General features: G+C 58.7%; 1 protein-coding gene and 2 long non-coding RNA genes across 3 annotated transcripts; 1 reads left to right on the top strand and 2 right to left on the bottom strand.

Moving 5' to 3' along the window:
- Positions 1-1,799: 1,799 nt before the first annotated feature.
- Positions 1,800-8,260, bottom strand: LOC132593462 (uncharacterized). The gene is made up of 3 exons (XR_009558999.1): positions 8,040-8,260; positions 3,063-3,167; positions 1,800-2,035 (listed from the first exon to the last, which is right to left on the bottom strand). It is a non-coding gene; the product is annotated as an uncharacterized lncRNA (long non-coding RNA).
- On the top strand, positions 6,021-16,944 carry TTLL10 (tubulin tyrosine ligase like 10). Its single transcript, XM_070046215.1, is given in 12 exon segments — positions 6,021-6,086; positions 6,089-6,294; positions 6,410-6,528; positions 6,610-6,739; positions 7,435-7,506; positions 8,003-8,088; positions 8,443-8,614; positions 9,544-9,715; positions 10,232-10,372; positions 10,509-10,635; positions 15,131-15,199; positions 16,808-16,944. Coding segments are annotated over 12 exon segments (1,437 nt in total). The 3' UTR covers positions 16,885-16,944.
- LOC132593463 (uncharacterized) lies at positions 8,412-17,836 on the bottom strand. The gene is made up of 3 exons (XR_009559002.1): positions 17,699-17,836; positions 10,259-10,499; positions 8,412-8,755 (listed from the first exon to the last, which is right to left on the bottom strand). It is a non-coding gene; the product is annotated as an uncharacterized lncRNA (long non-coding RNA).
- Positions 17,837-20,413: the final 2,577 nt, after the last annotated feature.

Below are 20,413 nucleotides of genomic sequence, written 5' to 3'. Positions count from 1 at the left end.
CACACCAGGCAGGGGCGGCGGGTAAGGGGGACAGGACAGAAGCAGCCCTGGCCCCAAACCCCCAGCCCAGGCCGTGGAAGGGTGCCCGTGGCTGGCAGTGCCCAAGAGACGCCCCAGGATGCCCTCTCCCCAACCCCAGGTGGCACCAGAACCCTGGAGGGTGCTAGGTGTGGAGACCCCACAGGTGAGACCCCTCTTCTTCCTTCCCCTGGGTCCCCACAGGACCGACTCGGGACCTGGGCGGTCGGGGGACTCTCCAGGTGCCGGGCCAGGCTGTCACCCATGCACGCTGGGCAGAAGGCCTGGCAGCCCCTGCCCGCTCCCTTCTACCCACAGAGGCTCAGCAAGACGTCCTCTGTCTACAGCTGCCTCCCAAACCAAACTTCCGGATGCCGGTCCCACCCCTGGCCTCGTGGGACCAGCCCCTTCTTCCCCTGAGAATTCCAAGGAGGTCCTAGGGTCCCAACCCACGGCTTCGCAAAGTCCTGTCTGATGCCTCCGACCCAGGGCTCCGCAGCCGCAGCCACAGCCAGGGCGGAGGGGACCGTCCCTCCTCCCTCCTCCCCGCCTTCCCTCCGTCCTCAGCACCCACTCTTTCCTGAGCGCCCTCTGGGAGCCGGTGCAGTTCCAGACACTGGGGGTTGGGGGGGGATGTCCCTGAGAGGGGGGTCACAGGCAGCAAGGAGGCTCCGCGCAGGACGAGTCAGCTGCAGGGGCTGCCGGTGCTGCAGAAGCCAGGGCAGTAGAGGTGGCAGCAGGGTGGGGGTGGGGTAAGGGCGGCCCAGAAAGGTCTCTCTGAGCAGGTGGCCAAGCGGGAACCATGCAGGAGCCCAGCAGAGGGGCCCAGAGGCCGCACGGGGGCCGGCGAGGAGAGCTTCCTGTTCCAGCCCTGGCAAAGGCACCAACTCCCCGTGGGGAGCCAGGGCCTGAGCTGCCTGGGAGACCCGCACCACAGCTGCAGGAGGGGTGCTGGGCCTTTACCCAGCAGGGCTGGACCGCCCCGTCTGCCTCCAGGCACTGGGGCCAAGCCCAGCCAAGCCCGGTGGCACCCGGGGAGAGGCATCCGCCCTGCGGGGCGGCCGGTTAATGATTGGCTGCCTTGTTCGGGGTTGTAGATGCCACCGATGGCCCAGTCCCAGGCCGTCGCGGGAAGGGCTGCCCCGGGCTGGCGCCCACACCAGTGTTTCGGGTTATACGGCAGCTTTTGAGTTTGAGCTCTCGCTGTCACCACGTGGGCAGGGGGCCGCCTCCCCAGAACCCACGGGGAGTCACAGGGCAGCAGGGTGGTGGGCTGGCCCAGCTCCTAGGGGTCTGGGCCTCTAGAAGGGATGGGGAGTGGGGCATGGGCTCCGGGGGAGGACGACCTGGGGGTTCTGAAACTGTGCTCAGGCCAAGGGGAAGACAAGTGGCCTGCAGGTGACCAGGGGATCCACTGCCCGCCCCGGGTGCTGCACCCAGCAGGCCCAGGCAGGGGGCCACCAGCTCCCGAGGTCAGGCTGCCTGCCCCTCAGTCCAGGACTTGGCTGGAGGAGCTCTCCGCCCCTCCAGAGTAACCGACAGCTACCCTCGGGCAAAGGGGTGTCAGACCACAGTGCAGCAGAACGGAGCCCTGCAGGCCCCCAACACCTGGTGCAGGCAGGCACACAGGTGGGAGTGCGTCAGCCTCTGAGCGGGGTCAGGGAGGCCTCCCCACAGTGGGGAATGCCACCCGGGACCCTTAAAGTGAGGGGGCGCTTAAGGGGTGCATTAATTTTCTGGGGCAGCCACAGCAAATTACACAAACTCGGTGGCTTGAAACAACGGAAATGTATTCTCTCACGGTTCTGGAGGCCACCTGCTCCCTCCGGAGGCTCTGGGGCGGGTCCTTCCTGCCTCTCTCAGCCTCTGGGGCTCCAGGCGTCCGGGAGCTTGTGGCCGCATCCTTCCGGCCGCTGCCGCATCTTCAGTTGGCTTCTCCCCTCTGTGTCTCCTCCGCTCTCCCTCCCTCTCCCGAGGCCACTGGTCGCTGGATTTAGGGCCCATCAGATAATCACATCTGCAAAGACGATTTTTCCAAGTAAGGTCACACGGCACTTTCTGGGCCTTAGGACGTGGACACACATGGCACGGGGACCACCATCCACCCTACAAGAAGCAAGTGAAGGCTCCCTAAGGAGAGACACCCTGGTGACCCATGCAAGGCTCTGGAGGACAGAGGCAGGGGGCCATGCAGGGCAGCCAGCGGCCCTCCCACACGCCCTGGCCTCCCAGACCTGGGCGTGAGCTCCTCTCAGCCCCTTGCGGAGGCACGGGTTTGCTGAGCGCCCACTTTCTGTTCTGTAAAGAGGCCGTGGTAAGGGGAGATGAAATAACACAGGTAAAGCACACTGAGCACACAAACATAATGGGTCAGGCCTGGGGGCCTGGCACAGATCTGGGGATCCTGAGAAGGCTCGGGAATGTCCCGGGAGGACGGAGGACCCAGGTGGGGGCGGTGCCCATGCCACCCCTCCTCCAGCCTTGGCCGCTGCCCCTGGTGCCCGGCCTCCTGCCCTTCCCCATCCACCTGCTCCCCTCTGGGCCACTGGGTCATGGTTGCTAGGAGACAGTTGCTTGGTCACCACTGTTGTTTCCCTGGCACAGGGCTCACACCACCTTGTCGGGCAGGCAAGAGGGGCAAGCGGGCCACCAGCGGGGGTCCTGGCTGGCCCTGAGGGCTGGGGCCTACCGTCCCTTGCCCCGCCCAGCCCCCTGGCCCCAGGAGCCCTGTGGGTCCTCTCGGGACTCTGCCCAGGAGCGTGAGGGAGGCGAGCGAGGGGAGCGGACGGGTGCCTGGCTGGGCAGAGACCCCCAGGCCAGGCTGAGCAGGGCAGGCCTCCGGGCGTGGCGGCCCCTCAGGACCAGCTCCTTTGCTCAGGACCAGGTCTGTCTCCCAGGACCGACCCCCAGAAGGGACGGCCTCCTAAAGTCTGCGGGGACCCACGTCCCCCCAGACAGCTCAGCCCTGGCCAGAAGGCACCAGCCTGACGAGCAACGAGAGCACCTCCTGAGCCCCGCGTCCCCAGACGTGTATTTGGACGGACCTGGCAGGACACGGGTGTCACCTCGTTTTCCTGGATGTTTCCTTCAGGTTCACGAGGGTCTTCCATTCATCACACCGGAGCGCCATTTCCCGCCAGACTTTTTACCTGACCAGGTAAAAAGTTTCTTTAAAAATTCGTTATAAAGTTGTTTCCACCGACCCCTCCCTGCAGTCCTCGCGGAGGGCCTGGTGCCGTCACCCCCCCACCCCCGGGCAGGGCCACTGCAACCCGAGCTTCACCACCATTGATAACGGTTCGGGAACACCTTTCAGCACAAAGCTTGCTATTTAGAATTAGTCCGTCAGAGAGACTCTGAGAAAGGCAATTGCTCGGCAAAGGCTCTGACCCCTGACCCCGCCCGCAGCCCCGCAGGCCACCATGTCCTGCAGCCCGGGGCACCCGCACCGCGTCCACCACACGCGTGCACGCCCAGAGTAAGGATTCTTTTTCTTAATTTCTGTTAACTTGAATGACAAGAAATAGTCATTCATGGCCTGTTTAATTCTTCGTGGAAGAAATAAGATATCAGAGTTAAGACAGGCAACCAGAGGCACAGGCTTACAAAGCTTGCTCTGAAATCCGGCAACTCCGTGCCCACCTCCCGGCTCCCGTTTCCGGGAGCGCTCGCTGCTGGGTCCGGGTTACCCCGCAGAAGTTACCCTTTGCTGGGCTGTGGGGGCCGGGGCTCCCTCCCACCCCCCACATTCACGCTGTAACCCCCAGTAACGCTCCTTGCAGGCGGGTCACTGCCCTGCTCGGCACCGGCCTGGCCCTCTCCGGCCTCACCGTCGTCACACAGGCCCTCCTCCAACATGGGTGACCAGGCAGCTGTGTGCATGTGTCACACAGGCCACTGGTACTCCCAGCCCACTCTGCAGGTGGGGAAACCAAGGCACAGAGCTGATCCACACCACAGCCCCAGCTTCCTTTCCCAGGTCCGGCTCAACTGGGGAATTCCCTGAGGGGGGTCTGAAGACCTCCCACCACGCTGGGCGGCTCACAGGAGCCTTGCCTCCGGCTCTGAGGTGTCTCCGGCTCCGCTGGGTGCCTTTCCTTCTTTACATTCTCCTTTCCAGCACACTTCCTCGCCTTGAGCTTCTCACGAGGCTGTGCTGCGTATTTCCATGAGCTCGTCCACCTTGTCTGTCCCTTTGTTCTAACCGTCCAGTCCTGCCCCCGCGTATTCCCAGGGCTGCGTCCCCTGCCTCGGGCTCCGCCACCACCCCCACCGCCCGGCCTCTCCTCGCAGGGCCCTGTTTCTCTGTCTCTGGGCGTCAACCTGTCGCTCACACCTGGGGGCCTCCATCAGATGTCTGTTGACTCAGTGGCCGCTCACGTGGGAGTGCTGGGGCAGAGTACTGACCGTCATCCTCCTTGGGGGCCCCCATCCCCAGCAAGGTGCGGGTCTCCCAGGCAACGCGGAGACCCACGCGCACACGCACGTGCGCACCCTCCCCGTGCTCAGCAGGCTCCTATCCCCCCCCGCCCCCCCCCCCCCCCCCCCGCAGTCATGCTGGGCGGGGTCCAGCCGCCACAGAGGAGCCCTCCCGTTCTGGGTGGGGCAGGGCTGGGGAGGAGACGCTTGGCAGGGGGGTGAGAGCCTCCCCGCGCCCCGCCCCGCACCCAGGCCCTGTAACCACGTTGACAGCTGTTCCCAGTTTACCCTCTTCTGTCCTAAGTGGGGACAAAGGTCTTGGCCAGCATCTCTTGGGTGACCGGCTGGTTTGTTTGCAAAGCGACTGTCCTCTTTGGAGGGCAAGCTGCCAGCCCCTGGTATGCAAATGCAGGAGCCCCTCTCTGCCTGCCAGCTCCCAGGGTACTGGCCTTGCCACTGCTTGTGTTTCTTCAATCTTTCGGAAAATCCTAGCCTCCCAAGCAGCCCCCAAACTGGGAAGGACCTGTCAAGGAATGGCTAAAACTCCCTAAAATGTTCCCGAGTTAGCCACACAGGAAAGGAGCCCTAGGGAGGCATCATCCTCAGGGCGGGGCCTCCTCATGGCCCTGTCCTGACTCTGGGAGGGGACTGCTCAGGGCTGCCGCCCCCCAACCCCGCAGGCCTGACAGCAGCCCTCCTAACAGCCGGCAGGGAGGCCAAGCGCAGAGATGCCGACACCAGATGGACAGTCCCTGCAGGCCCCACAGTCACCACAGAGACGGGAGCCACCCACAAGAGGAAGCCCAAATCCAGGACGCTGGGCAGCACCCCTCCCCGGGCAGGGCGGGCCTGACTGCGTGCCCAGTTCAAGGGCTAGGACCACGGGCCGCCCAAAGGGCCCGCAGAGGGGTGGGGGCCACGTCTTCCCAGAGGTGCCCCCTCACCAGTGCCCCAGCGCCTGCGGCCCGCAGCCGCACCCACTTCCTCCACTGCCAGGGACCACCTCCTCGGACCCAGGTTGGCACAAAGAGAGGCAAGCGGTCAAGGATGGCAGGGGTCCGGCGGAGCCGCCCCTGGGCACCAGGTGTATGCAGCCAGGGCCTCCCCAGGGACAGGCACCCCATCCCCAGGAAGGCCTTCTCACGGGGGGACCACACAGCCATGCCCGGGGAGAGGGGCCAGCAGGAGGCCATGTGCTGGGTGTGGGATCTGGGCCAGCCGAGTAGGGCAGAGGACAGCAGAGTCGGGGTCTGAACAGGCGGAGAGGGGTCTCCCTTGACTGCTGTGGGCCACCCATGACGTCATGATGGACATTGTGACCCCCGCCCTCTGGGCACGTCCCTGCGTCACATCTGCCCCTAGCTCCAGCCTCACACCTCAGTCTCTGCCCCACACAAAGCCCCTGCCGTTGGTAAGGAGGGACCCTGCCCCCTTTCTCCTAGGAGGCCCTCTGATTGGGCCTGAGGCTGGGCTGAGATGGGCCGAGACGGCTGGGGGGACTGCACAGGGGTTCCAGTCAGATTCTGAGTGGACGCCCCCTGTCTGACCCCACCTTGTTCACAGGCTGGGCCCATGAGAGATCAATGGGGAGCCACCGAGAGGAGGGGCTCCTACGTCAGCTAAGCCAGCTGGACCAAGACGCAGATGGGCTCGGGCAGGGCCCAGGGAGGGGCAGAAAAGCCACCAGCTGGGCCAGAGCCTCTGACCACCCACTCTGCCCGCAGAGCTGGACGATGCTGACACTGCCAGGCCCCGGGCCGCCCTCCTGGAGAAGCACCCGCTGGAGGGGGAGAAGCAGCGGCCCGGCACCGGGCAGGGCCCCTTCTTCTACATCGGAGGCACCAACGGGGCCGCAATGTGAGTGGGGCCTCAGGCTGGGTCCAGCCCCACCGCCTGCAGGCCCCGGCCCAGCCTCGCTCCGCGGCCCACAACCCCGCGGCCCCCAGGTCACCGCCGCCCCTCGCCCCTGCAGAATCAGCTCCTATTGCAAAAGCAAGGGCTGGCAGCGCATCCAGGACAGCCGGCGGGAAGACTACAAGCTCAAGTGGTGCGAGGTCAAGTGCAGGGACACCTACTGCAGCTTCCGGGAAGGTAGGGGCGGGGCCAGGCTCAGCGGGCGGCCCTCCACGCGCGCATGCGCGGTCGCACGCTGCCCGGGCTCTGTCGCGCCAGGTGAGCAGCTGCTGTACCAGCTCCCCAACAGCCAGCTCCTTACCACCAAGATCGGGCTTCTCAGCGCCCTGAGGGAGCACGCGCGTGTCCTCAGCAAGACCAGCAAGCTGGCCCCCTGCGCACAGGCCAAGTGAGGATGCCCTGGCCCCCCACCCCGGCGGCGCACCCCGCACCCGACGCGTCAATCGCTGCTCCTGACCGCCCTCCACCAAGTCGGTCCGCCTACCCGCCTTCCCACTGACCCAGCCGCGTACCACCCATCTGTCTCCACCCCCAATACCGGCCACCATTCCAGCCACCCAGCCCACGGCCCCCCAGCGGTCCTCACACGCTCACCACAGAGCCGCCCACTGGTGTCCTGCATTCAGTCACCACTGCCTACCACACCCACTGCCGTCCACTGCACACCCATTCCTGCCCCTTGGCCCGCCCCTCCCCCCGGAGCCGTGCCCGACCCACTCGATGTGCCCACTCCTCTTCCACTCCCTTGCCCGGCCATTCACACGTCTGCCCGCCCATCCAAACAGCCACCTACCATCTGCCTCCCTCGTCCACCCCCCACCAGGCAGGCAGCCACCCACCCACTACCTGGTCATCCACGACACCACCCAATTCTGTCAGCAGTTCTGGTCCAACCCCCTCCAGGCATCCGTCTACCCACCAGACCACTTGCCCATCCACCTACTTCCATCCAAAATCCACTTATCCACACACCACCAGTCTACCGCCAAGCCCCCACCCACTCCCCACCTCTCGACGCCCCCATCCATTCTCCACACACTGAGCAGCCACTCAGGCCAGGTCCTGTGTCCTCCTGGGGTACAGATCTGGAAAGGACACGACACCCGCCCCAGAAGAGCTCATGTGGAGCAGCTCAGGACACCTTGGGCCACAGAGGTAGATTCCCCAGCCATTCTGCCCTCAACTGAAGGATGGCCTGGTGCTCGGTGAAAGGGGTTACAGGGCATCCCAGGACAGGGGATCCATGCTGACTGCTCATTGCATGCTGGGCACTGTCCTGGCCTGGAGACCCAGCTCTGAACTGACCACTCCCGAAGGCGCGAGAGCAGCAGGGGGAAGAGCAGGGAGGTGGGAGGGGTTGGGAGGTGGGTGAGGCAGCCTGCAGAGAAGCCAGGTGTGCAGAGCCGGAAAAGCGTGCTCCTGGCCAGGGAACAGAAGGTGCAAAGGTTCTGCAGAGGAAAGAGCTGGGGGCCGGGGGTGGGGGTGTGTTTCAGAGGAAACCAAAGAGGGCAGGAGTGCCTGGAGCCCAGCGCAGCTTCCTAGCAGACACTCTCCCTCCAGCCTACCCCAGGTCAGACCCCCAGAATGGCTGACCAAGCTGGGGGAGGGGGACAACCCTCCCAGTGTCTTCCCCACCCCCCTGCTTCCCCAGCGTCCTGAAAATGGAAGACTTTTTCCCAGAGACCTACCGTCTGGACATCAGGGACGAGAGAGAGGCTTTCTTTACCCTCTTTGATGGTGAGAGGCCCCTGGACGCCAGGCCCGCTCTGGGGAGACCGGTGCAGGGCTGGACCAAGGTGGGAGCGAGATTAGGGCGGGGCCAAGGCCCTGGCGAGGCCGAGGTGGGGCGTGGTCAGGGAGTGGAAGGGTGGAGCCAGGGTGGGTGAGGTCAGGGCTGGTGCTGAGTAGATGCTGGGTGGGGGGGGGTCATGCCGGACCTTAGTGGAGGCCAAAGCCTGCAGGGGCGGGGCCGTGGCTGGGAGCGGTCAGGGCGGGGCGGGGCGGGGCGGGGCGGGGCTGGGGCCAAGGCGGGGCGAGGCAGGGATGGGCGGGGCGAGGCAGGCTCCCTGGCTCGGGTAGCTCTCTCCGCAGAAACCCAGATGTGGATCTGCAAGCCCACCGCCTCCAACCAGGGCAAAGGCATCTTTCTGCTCCGGAACCAGGAGGAAGTCGCCGCCCTCCAAGCCAAGACCCAGAGCATCGAGGACGACCCCATCTACCGCAAGATGCCCTTCCGGGCGCCTCAGGCGCGGGTCGTGCAGAGGTTTTGCGCGTGGGCACCCCGAGGGGCGTTGGCCAGGTGGGGCTGACCCAGGCCCGCTGGTGCCTGTGAGGCTCGTGGGCGTCGCGGGGCCCACAGAGGAGTCCTTGGCGGTGGAAGGCTGCGGTGCTCCCAGCTGGGCCCCTGTGTAGCCAGAAGAGGTGGGGTTTTCACATCCAGTCAGGATCTCAGAGGATATACCCTCCCCCCCCCCCAAACACAGGAGGCTCCTGGATGGTGTGGGGCAGGGAGGGCTTGGTCAGCTTGTGCCCCAGCCTGGGTCCTGCACCCTCTGACCTGCAGGGAGCCCGGCTTCTCCCCCATCCCCCACGCATCCAGCTGCAGCCTTCAGGCCCACAGGCAGAGCCGACCACCCCGCCTTGCTCCCTCTGCCTCCGGGAGGGGTCCAGACCCTCAGCCTCACACCAGGGGGCACAGTCGAGCCTGAGAAAGGTCCCTTCGGACTTGCCTATCTGCCAGTGTGGACCTCACTCCTGCCGCAACTGCTGTCTGCCACCCCAAGCAGCTGCTCCCAGCCGCTGGGTCTCTAGACCTACAGCTCTCTCCACTGGGATGTCCCCTCCCTGCCTCTCCAAAGCCACCTGCCCTTCAAGGCCCAAGGTCACCCCTCCCTCCTTCTCCAGGCAGTCTTCCCAGCCCATAGGGCCCAGTCTGCTTCTGCCTCCCAGGCTTCTAGCGAGGGCTGCGCCCTGGGGTGCCCCAGACACACACCAGTGGGCTGAGCTCTAGGGGCCAGGCCCTCCTTCCCAATTCCCTGATGTGTTCAGGCTCGGAAATGTCCCCTGACCAGTGGACACTGCGCCCAGCCAGGGTAGGGGACCCACAGCTCACACCTGAGACAGGTAGCAGGGGTGCTGAGGAACTGGCAGGCCCAGGTGGGGGCACGGGCCAGACTAACCACGCCTCCCCAGGTACATCCAGAACCCGCTGCTGCTGGATGGGAAGAAGTTCGACGTGCGCTCCTACCTGCTCATCGCCTGCACCATGCCCTACATGGTCTTCTTCGGCCACGGCTACGCTCGCCTCACCCTCGGCCTTTATGATCCCCATTCCAGCGACCTCTGTGGCCATTTAACCAACCAGGTAAATGCCCCACACAGGTGAGGGCCCTCCCTGCAGCCTTGGACAAAAATCACTGCTCAAGAATGGGAAAAGAATCCAACTGTAGACATGGCCCAAACCCCGAGGTGGCCTGGGCTGCCCCTGCCTGCAGCCAGCACTGCCTCTCACCTTCAGCCTCCGCTGGGCATCCTGGTGAACAGACTGAGAGCCGTGGCCCCGACCCCCAGCTCAGCTCCCTCTGGGTGTGGGTCAGGCCCAGCAGGGGTGGGGGCCAAGGGCAAGGGCCTCCGTGAGGACCTCAGTTCAGGGATGCTGTGGGCAGAGGTCTCTGTGGAAGGGTCTCAAAGGGAGGTGTCTGGGCAGTGGCCCTCCAGGAGGATCTGGGGGTACTTCTCAGGGGCAGGAGGTGCTGGGGCAGGGGCTCGGTGTCCCGAAGGAGCGGGACCCCTGTGGGGTCTCTGGTGGCCGCGTCGGGGTGAGGCTCTTGTCAGGGCCCCCCGTGGGGGCCGGGCCTCCAGGCGCTGCCCTGCCTCCCAGTTCATGCAGAAGAAGAGCCCCCTGTACCTGCTGCTCAAGGACGACACGGTGTGGAGCATGGAGCACCTTAACCGCCACATCAACGACAAGTTCCGCAAGGCCAAGCGCCTCCCCCGAGACTGGGTCTTCACCACCTTCGCGGTGCGTGCGCGCCCCGCCCACACGGCGTTGGGAGGGGCCAGGGGTCGGGACCGTCAGTCCCTGGGTGGGGCTGCCGTTGGGCGTGCGCGCAGCGGTGGGTTCCAGGGACCCTCTCCTCTCCCTCTTTCTGAAACAGATCATTCACACGACACAAAAGTCACTCTGTGAAAGTACAGCTCAGTGGTTTTTGGTGGATTCTCAGAGTTGCAGGATGGTCACCACTCTAATTCCAGAACACAGTCACCTCCGCAGAAAGAAACTCGGTACCCACTGCCCTTCCCAGCCCCTGGCAACTGCTAATCCACTTCCCGTCCCCATGCATTTCCCTGTTCTGGACATTTCATGTCAATGGAATCACATGATATGTGGGTTTTCCTGGCTTCTTTCACTGAGCATAACATTTTCAAGATTCCCTTCGTTTCTTTTTATGACTGAAAACTATTTCATTGTATAAATGGACCACGATTTATTTGGATAAACATTCGTCAGTTGATAGACGTTTGGGTTGTTTTTACTTTTTGTCTATTATGAGTAATGCTGCTATGAATATTCATGAACAGATGTTTTCAGTTCTCTTGGGTATAGGTCTAGGAAGGGAACTGCATGGTCGTAGGGTAACTCATGTTGAACTTTTTGAGGAACTGCCAAACCATTTTCCACAGTGGCTACAAGGTTTCCCATTCCCACCAGCAATGTATGATGGTTCCAATTTCTCTATATCCTTGCCAACACTTGGTATTTTTCTTTTTTTGTTTAATAGTCATCCAGTGGGTGTAAAGTGGTATCTCATTGTGGAGTTGATTTGCATTTTCCTAATGATAATGATATTGAGCATCTTTTTACGTATTTGTCGGCCATTTTTGTATCTTCTTTAGAAAAACTTCTGTTTAGATCCTTTGTTCACTCTTCCTTCTTAGGCTGTAGAGCTCTTTATATATTCTGAATGCTAGACCCTTATCAGATGTGTGATTTGCAAATATTTTCTCCCATTCTGTGATTTCTCTTTTCACTTTCTTGATAATGTCCTTTGTTTGTTTTGTTTTGTTTTGGCCGGGCCCCTCGGCTTGAGGGGTCTTAGTTCCCCGACCAGGGATTGAACCCCCTGCAATGGAAGTGCAGAGTCCTAACCACTGGACTGCCAGGGAATTCCCCATAATGTCCTTTTTTGCATAGATTTTTATGAAGTCCAATTTATTGATTTTTTTCTTTGGTTATTCATGCTTTGATGTCATATCTAAGAATCCATTGCCATTTCCAAGGTTGTAAAGATTTACATCTATGTTTTCTTCTAAAAGTTTTATAGTTTTAGCTCGTTTTGAGTTAGTTATTGTGTAATGGTGGGAGGTAAGGGTCCAACTTCAGCTTTTTGCATGTGGCTCTCCTGTTGTCCCAGGACCATTTGTCAGAGAGACTGTTCTTGGCGCACTTTTGAAAATCAATTGACCAGATATGTATGTGTTTCTCCCTGGACTCTCAATTCTATTTCATTGGTGTGTATGTCTATCCTTAAGCCAGCGCCACGCCGTTTCGGTTGCTGTAGCTTCATTCTCTTAATGTGCTGTATTACAGAAATTGATTATCAGGTGTTGAATCACCCTTGCATTTCCGGGATAAATCTCACGCAGGTGTAGCATATTGTCCTTTAAATATGCTGCTGGACTGGGTTTTAGTACTTCACTGAGGATTTATGTGCCTACCCTCATAAGTAATATGGTCCACAGCATTATTTGCTTGTATGTCTGTCTGATTTTGGACATGTTCCCTTCTCTTCTATTTTTGGAGAGTGTGTGAAGAGTTAGTGTTAATTCTTTAAATATATTTGGAAGGATTCACCAGTGAGGCTACCTTATTGTGGACTTTTCCTTTGTGGGAAGAATTGTTATTTTTTTAATTATTACTAACTCAACCTTTATTTGTTAGAGGTTATTCAGATTATCTATTCCTTCCTGGGTCAGACTTATTAGTTTGTCTTTCTAAGAATTTCTCCACTTCTCCTAAGTTGTCTAATTTGTTTCGAATACAGGTACTCATGGTATTTTATGAACAATTGTAATCGTTTTCATAATCATTTTCATCTCTATGTAAGTCTTTCTTTCTTGATTTTAGTAATTTGAGTCTTTTCTCCCCTTTATCTTGTTCAATTTAGCTAAAGGTTTGTCAGTTTTGTTGATCTTTTCAAAGAGCCAGCTTTTGGTTTCATTGATTTTCTCTGTTGCTTTCTATTCTCTATTCCATTAATATCCACTCTAATCTTTATTATTTCCCTCCTTCTTGCTTTGGGTTTAGTTTTGTTTTGGTGTGGTTTGGGTTTTTTGTTCGTTTTTTGTTTTTGTTTGTTTGTTTGTTTTTCTTCTAGTTTCTTAAGGTTGAAGTTCGGGTTATTGATTTGATTTGAGATCTTTCTTCCTGTTTAATGTAGGTGTTTACAGCCATAAATTTCCCTGTGAGCACTGCTTTCACTGCATCCCATAAGATTTTGTGTGTTCTGTTTTCATTTGTTGCTTGTGTGTTAATTTCCACATATTTGTGAATGTTCTAATTTTCTTTCTCTTATTGATTTCTAATTTCATTCCATTGTGGTCAGAAAACATACTTTGTATAATTTCAACCCTTTAAAAAGTATTGGGGGCTTCCGTGGTGGCGCAGTGATTGAGAGTCCGCCTGCCAATGCAGGGGACACAAGTTCGTGCCCCGGTCCAGGAAGATCCCACGTGCCGCGGAGCAGCTGGGCCCGTGAGCCATGGCTGCTGAGCCTGAGCGTCTGGAGCCTGTGGTCCACAATGGGAGAGGCCACAACAGTGAGAGGACCACATACCGCAAAAAAAAAAAAAAAGTATTGAAACTTGTTTTATGTTCTAACACATTGTCTATCCTGAAAAATGTTCCACACACACTTGAAAAGAATGTATATTCTACTGTTGGGTGGAGTGTTCTATAGATGTCTTTTAGGTCTAGTTGGTTTATAGTGTTGTTCAAGTCTTCTGTTTACTTGTTGATCTTCTGTCTAGTTGTTCTATCATTGAAAATGGGATACTGAAGTCTCCAACTATTATTACTGAATTGTCTATTTCTCCTTTCAATTCTGTCAGTTTTTGCTTCATACATTTTTAGGCTCTGTTGTTAAGTATATGTATGTTTATGATTATTACATATTCTTGACTTATTAGAAAATGTCCTCTTTTTTCTTAATGTCCTCAATTTTTGTCTTAAACTCTATTTTATCTGCTATCAGTATAGATATTCTAGCTCTCTTTTGGTTACTGTTTGCCTGATATATATATATTTTTAATTTTATTTATTTATTTATTTTTGGCTGTGTTTGGTCTTGGTTGCTGTGCACGGGCTTTCTCTAGTTGCGGCGAGCGGGGGCTACTCTTCGTTGCCGTGCACAGACTTCTCATTGCAGTGGCTTCTCTTGTTGCAGAGCATGGGCTCTAGGCACGTGGGCTTCGGTAGTCATGGCATGCAGGCTCAGTAGTTGTGGCTCAGGGGCTCTAGAGCTCAGGCTCAGTAGTTGTGGTGCATAAGTTTAGTTGCTCCGCGGCTTGTGAGATCTTGCCAGACCAGGGCTTGAGCCTGTGTCCCCTGCATTAGCAGGCAGATTCTTAACCACTGTGCCACCAGGGAAGCCCTGATATATCTTTTTTTTATCCTTTTACTTTCAACCTATCTGTGTCTTTGAATCTCAAGTGAGTCTCATAGATAGTGTATGGGGGGGAGGGGAATGCATCCTGACAATCTCTTTTAATTGGAAAGCTTACTCCATTTATATTTAATATAATTACTGATAAGTTAGGATTTACATCTTCTATTTTGCTATTTCTTTTTTTTGAATTTTATGTATTTTTTTATACAGCAGGTTCTTATTAGTCATCCATTTTATACACATTAGTGTATACATGTCAATCCCAGTCTCCCAATTCATCCCACCACCACCCCCGCCACTTTCCCCCCTTGGTGTCCATACGTTTGTTCTCTACATCTGTGTCTTTATTTCTGCCCTGCAAACCAGTTCATCTGTATCATTTTTCTAGGTGCCACATATATGCGTTAATATACAATATTTATTTTTCTCTTTCTGACTTACTTCACTCTGTATGACACACTGTAGGTCCATCCACCTCACTACAAATACTCAATTTCATGTCTTTTTACGGCTGAGTAATATTCCATTGTATATATGTGCCACATCTTCTTTATCCGTTCATCTGTTGATGGACATTTCCATGGTTTTTAATGAGAACTGGTTGTTGGTCTTATCGAGGAGCCTTTATGATGAGTCGCTTCTCTGTGCTGATTTCAACATCGTCTGTTTGTCTTTGGAAAGTTTGCTTATGCTGTGGTGGATCTTTTTGAGTTTATCCTCCTTGCAGCTCACTGGCCTTCCTGAACGTGTAGATTACTCTTCATCAAATTTGAGAAGTCCCACTGCCATTATTTCTTTAGATATTCTTCCTGACTCTTCCTCTGCCCTCTTTCTGGATCTCCTTATGCATTTTGGTCTGCTTGACGGTGTCCCACGGGTCTCTGTAGCTTTATTTTTCTTCACTCCTTTGACTTTCTGTTCCTTAGACTAGATAATATCAATTGATCTATCTTTGAACAACTCCAATGGACTGTTGAACCCCTGTAGTGATTTTTTATTTCAGTTCCTATAATTTTCAACTCCAGAATTTCTATTCAGCTCCCTTTTATAATTTCTATCTCTTCACTGGCATTCTCTATTTGGTAAGACATTGTTCTTGTATTTTCCTTTAGTTCAAGTGAGGTCTGCCATGGAACCATCAGACACATCACAACAAATGACTCCAGTTCTTTGCCAGACAGGTCTGTTCTGCTATCTCCAGTACCAAGAACGCAGGCTTTTTTCAAGGCACTGAGCTGGAATGCCAGGGATAAAGTCAGGGCAAGTTAAAATGCTACAAAGCTTGCTGTTCTTACCAAGATTTAAGATTTTACTTGAGTAAACACTCTTCATGTTGCTGGACGCCTTTGGTTAATTTCCAGCATTTTGAGAAGGTTAATTCTGACAAATTTGGCCAGTTTGGGCTGTTTTTATGTTGCCTCTCTTGAACCTGCTCAGCAAAGCTTCTCCCTGTTGTTTCGCTGAAATGCTCACTGGAGTGACCTCTATGCTGTCAAACCCAGGGGTCAGTCCAGCCCTCTTCTCCCTGACCTGTCAGCCAACTTTGGACACAGCTCCTCACTCCCCATGGCTTCCAGGACCTCGTCCACCCCCCCTCCGCCCCCTGTGCTGGCCCCTTGGCTCCGCACTGCTGCTCAGGAGGCCCAGGGCTCAGCCTGGCTCTACTCTTTATCTGCTGTACCCACTGATATCTACTCTTTGTCTTTATCAGACATCGCCTGAGTTTAAATTCCATCTATGTGCTCAAGACCCCACATTGAAACATCCGGCCCTGACCCCTCCCCTGAACTTGAACCCTGGTTCCCAGCACCCCATCTGTAGGCTCACAGATGTCTCAGACTCCATGGGCCTCCTCTCCTTCTCCGCTGATGCGGGCTCCATCCTCCAGAGCCTCAGACCAGATACCTAGGGATAACCCTGCATTCCTCTTTTCACAGCTCACCATCCTTTCATCAATCAACCAGGCTGGCTCTACCCCAGCACAGACCCAGCAGCCATTCCACCACCTCGGCTTACACAAGCCACCCGTATTTCTCACTGGATCTTTGCAACGGGGCCCTTCAGTCTCTCTCAGCATAGCAGCCAGAGGACCCTATTAGAGCACGGGTCAGATATGCCCTCCTATGCTCCACCCTCCAACAGCTCTGACCTCAGGGTGAAAGGCAAGGTCTTCCCATGTCCCCGAGATGTGACTGGTGCCACTCTGGTCTCGTCTCCCACTGCCCTCCTAGCTCACTCGAGCCACAGCAGCCTCACTCTGTTCCTCCAACACCTTGGGCGTGCTCCCACTTACAGCCTTTGCTCTACCCAGGTGTCCCATCCCCACCCCACAGCTCTCCCTTTCAGTCTTCACCCATTGCTCACTCTCTGGCCCACCCAGATCAGACGCCTTTCCACACCACCCAGAACGCCCCACCTCTCACCCTGCTTCATCTTCTCCATCAGCATGTATGGCTTCATGTGCTGTGCAGAGTGCATAACGATTTACACATCACAACTGTTCTCTCTCTCCTACGAGTGAGCTGCTCAAGGGCAGAGACTCCTCGTAAGCTCTCTCTACTCTCGACCCCAGTACCTGCCACGCAATAGGAGGTCCACACGTTTGTGAAATGAGTAAAATGAGAGTGAAGGAGTTTCTGGCTGTGAGCCTGTGACCCTGAGAATGTGAAAGTGCAGGCACTGGTGGGAGCGCAGGTGAGGGGTGGGAATGTGGCTGTTCAGGCCTGGAGGGTGTAATCAGGGCCCACAGGTGACATCCTGTCTCCACCCCCCCCCCACCCTACCCACAGAAGCGGATGCAGCAGATCATGGCCCACTGCTTCCTGTCTGTCAAATCCAAGCTCAAGTGCAAGCTGGGCTACTTTGACCTCATTGGTTGTGACTTCTTGATTGATGAAAACTTCAAGGTGCTGCTGAGGCGTCCCGGGGTGGGGTGGGGTGGGGTGGGCGGGGCCCAGCATGCAGGTGCAGGAGGCAGGGGCCCTCTGTGCACACCCTGACCACTCAGGCGGGCCCCTGGAGCAGGCAGTTATGCACCCTCCCTAGCCCTGGGGGTGGTGTGTCCACAAGGCTTCGCTCTTCCTGCAGCTGGGGCAGCCCCCAAGGCCAGACTCTCAGACCCTCAGAGTCTTAGCCCCTTGGGCAAATGGGGGAGTGAGGTCATGGGAAAGAAGTGACCTGCCCGGTCACCGGGCTTAATGGGGACCAGGGCCTCAGCCTCCTGCTGGCCGAGTGGTAGGGAGGGAGGTATGCTGAGCAGTGTTGGGCCCAGGTGTGGCTGCTGGAGATGAACTCCAACCCTGCCCTGCACACCAACTGTGAAGTCCTGAAAGAGGTGATTCCAGGCGTGGTCACGGAGACTCTCGGTGAGGCCCCTACCCAGCCCCCAGGACCCTCAAACCGACCCCTCTGCCTGCCCAACCTCTCCCCAAGTTCAGACATCCACAAACCTAGCTCTCCAGCCCCCGAAAGGCTGCATGGCAACCCCACCCTCTGCTCAGGCCCCCACCTCCCAGCCAAGGTGATGCCCGCCCACGCCTCACCCCAACCCCTGGCCCATCCCTCAGCCCCGTAAACTCCAGCCCCTGGAACGCCATGCCGGGGAGGCTGGGTGCCCGCCCCTCCCTTCCCCCCACGCCTCCCCCGCCCCAGCCGGGCTCACCCCCAGCTCCTCCCCAGACCTGGCACTCGAGACCTTCCAGAAGAGGCTGCGCGGCCAGAAGATGCTGCCGCTGCTGTCCCAGCGCCACTTCGTGCTCCTGCACAACGGCGAGGCAGACCTGTGGCCGCGCCCCGGGAGCTCCCGCAGCGTCCCCCGCCCGCCGTCGTCGCCGCCCGCCGCGTCCCCCGCTCTCCGCGCCGCCGGCAGGCCGGGCGCGCGCAGGCCCGCACCACGCCGGGGCCCCAGCGGCGCGCCCGGGCGGCCCTCCTCCGCACAGCGGCGCCCCCGGCCTCCGACCCCCGGCCCCGACGGCGCCCAGGGCGGGGACCCCGAGGCCCCGGGCGGCGGGGAGCCGGCGCGGGAGCCTTCCCCGGGGTCGTCGGAGGAGGAGCGCAAGAACGCGGGCCACCGGCGCCCTCGCGGGGGCCTATAAAAGCTGCTTTTTTTGTTACAAACGCGACCTCTGCAGCTGGTCCACGGGTTCCCCGCACACCGGGCCCCGAGACCCCCTCCGGCAGCCTCCCTGCGCCCCGTGAGCCTCTACTCCACTGCTGGGGCCCGTCCCTGGGGGGACACGAGGGTCGAGGGATGGGGGTGTCTGCCCGGCAGGAAAGGGAGATGAGGCCCCCCGTGCCCCTGACTCTGCCCACCGTGGGCTGCTTCCAGTTCCTGGGCCCCCTCACCTACGGCCCTCGTCCACCCGCCCTGCAATCTCACAACTCACCTGACCTCTACTGCCTGGGTCGGTGGTCCCCAGGAAAGGCGCCCAGTGTCCCCCAGTCAAGGGTCTAGAGCCCCACGGACCCCTCTCGATTCCCATAGGAAGGCTTCCTCACACCCAACATGTTCCTCCGAGCTGCGGTCCCCGCCCTGCCCAGGCTCAGCTCCTTTCTGGGCCTTCGGAGCACCAGCGCCCTGAGCTCTCCTCCACCTGCGGCGCCCGGACTCTACCAGCAGGCAGAGACCTGCAGAGGCCGGGAGGACCCAGGCTGTGGGTGACCGGCATATGGTCGTGGCAGGACAGCGCCCTGAGGGAAGTGCCGAGCCAGCAGGTCCCTGTGTGCCCTGTGTGCCCAGCCTCAAGGCTACTAGGAGATTCAGGGCCTCTCATGTGTCCACACCCCTGCCACCAAGCGTCCTGGGGCAGCCATAATCCCCTCTCCACCATGGCCTTCCCCACCCCCCCCCAGTCCAGACCCCAGGGTCTGGGCAGCCCCATCCCTAGGCCCACCCTAGCTGTCACACCGTCCCCCTGCCCTCACCTCTCCAAACGGTCACCGCCAAGCCACATGCCCTCCTCCTGCCCTGCACACCCTCGCTCAGTACCTCAGCGGGCTCCACCAAGGGGGGAGGGGCCGCCGGGACCCCTGCTCTGCCCTGCATTGGCGTGCTGGTGGGACCCGAGGGGCACCCACCTGTCCTCCCCCGCTGCCCCCCCACTCCTTTCCCAGGGATGCAACAGCCACAGCACCGCTAGAGGGCGGCGGGCACTGACCGCCGAGCCTCCGGCCAGCCCACTGGAGGTATGCAGCCAGGGAGCCAGGGAGCCAGGGAGAGAAGAGCCAGATGGAAAGCGGGGCTCAGAGAGGTAGAGTCAGTCCTCCCAGGTCACAGAGCCAGTGAGGGGCCCAGGCCAGGGCTCACCTGCCTTGTCACTCACAGCCCACCCACCCTCCCACCACCACTGCACCCTGTCGTCGTCCTGCTGCTGTGGCCCAGAGTGTGGGGTCCCCAGGGCAGGAGCACACTTGTCACTGGGTAACTGGGGTCTGGGAACCCTGAGTCCCCTCCCAGTACGTCTGGTGGTCTCTCCATGAGGGGTCAAGCCCAGCACTGCGTCCTCTGCAGCCTGCTGGCCAGCTCTGTGTCTGAAGACCCGTCTCCATCAGGGAGAGGTGGCTGGGCGGGCAGAGCACACCCAGGTCTTTGTAAAACCCACGCCTGTGTCTTCGGGGTCAGGACCACTTTCCTTGCTGGTATCCAGGACACTACACAGCCATGTCACCTCGGGGTCACCCCCTTAACTCGCCCAAGGGGCCTCTAGACCCCATGTCTCATCTCTGAGGCCTCTCCCACCCCCTCCTCACATCCTGCCCACGGGGCCTCTGCCCACGCTGTCCTGTGGCTCACGATGTGGCCCGTGGTGGCAGCAGTGCTGCTCCAGGACCTTCCAGCTCTCCTCCAGCCTCGGCGGGACTGTTCCCCTGCTGGTCAGGGCGGTGTCTACGGAGGCGACCCGATCCTCAGGGAGCAGCTGTCCCTGCCGCCTCCATCATCCCTAGGCCCTGAGTGCGTGCAATGGCCCACAGGGACCGTGGTGGGCTAAGAAGTGCATGTCCTGACTGGACCTCCGCCCCCGGGCTCCCCCAAAGCCCTGGACTGTCTGCTGCTCTTGGGCGCCTGGTTACCCCAAGAGCCTGGAGTTCAATAAATGAGGTTTCCTTGCTACTCATTCACCCCAGGGGCGACGGCCACACCCTCACACCCCCATCTGGATCCTCTCCTGCCCCACCCAGCCCCCCATCGGGCTCCAAAGTGTCCTTGCCAGAACTGTGCGGGCTGCCAGGGAGAGGCGGGCAGGGAGCTGAGTCTGGAGCGCTGTCGGCTGTGGGGCACCTGGGCATCTGGAGGTAGAAGGTGCCCCGACATGTAAATGATGTGCTGGGCCCCCTGCAGCAGCTCGAGGAGCAGCCTCAGCAGAGGGGAGGCGGGGGGGAAGCGGGGGGGGGAGGGG

Source organism: Globicephala melas, chromosome 1 (assembly GCF_963455315.2).
Source record: "Globicephala melas chromosome 1, mGloMel1.2, whole genome shotgun sequence".
Taxonomy (NCBI): Eukaryota; Metazoa; Chordata; class Mammalia; order Artiodactyla; family Delphinidae; genus Globicephala; species Globicephala melas.
The sequence above is the reverse complement of the archived record's forward strand: the minus strand, read 5'-3'. Positions and strand labels throughout refer to the sequence as shown.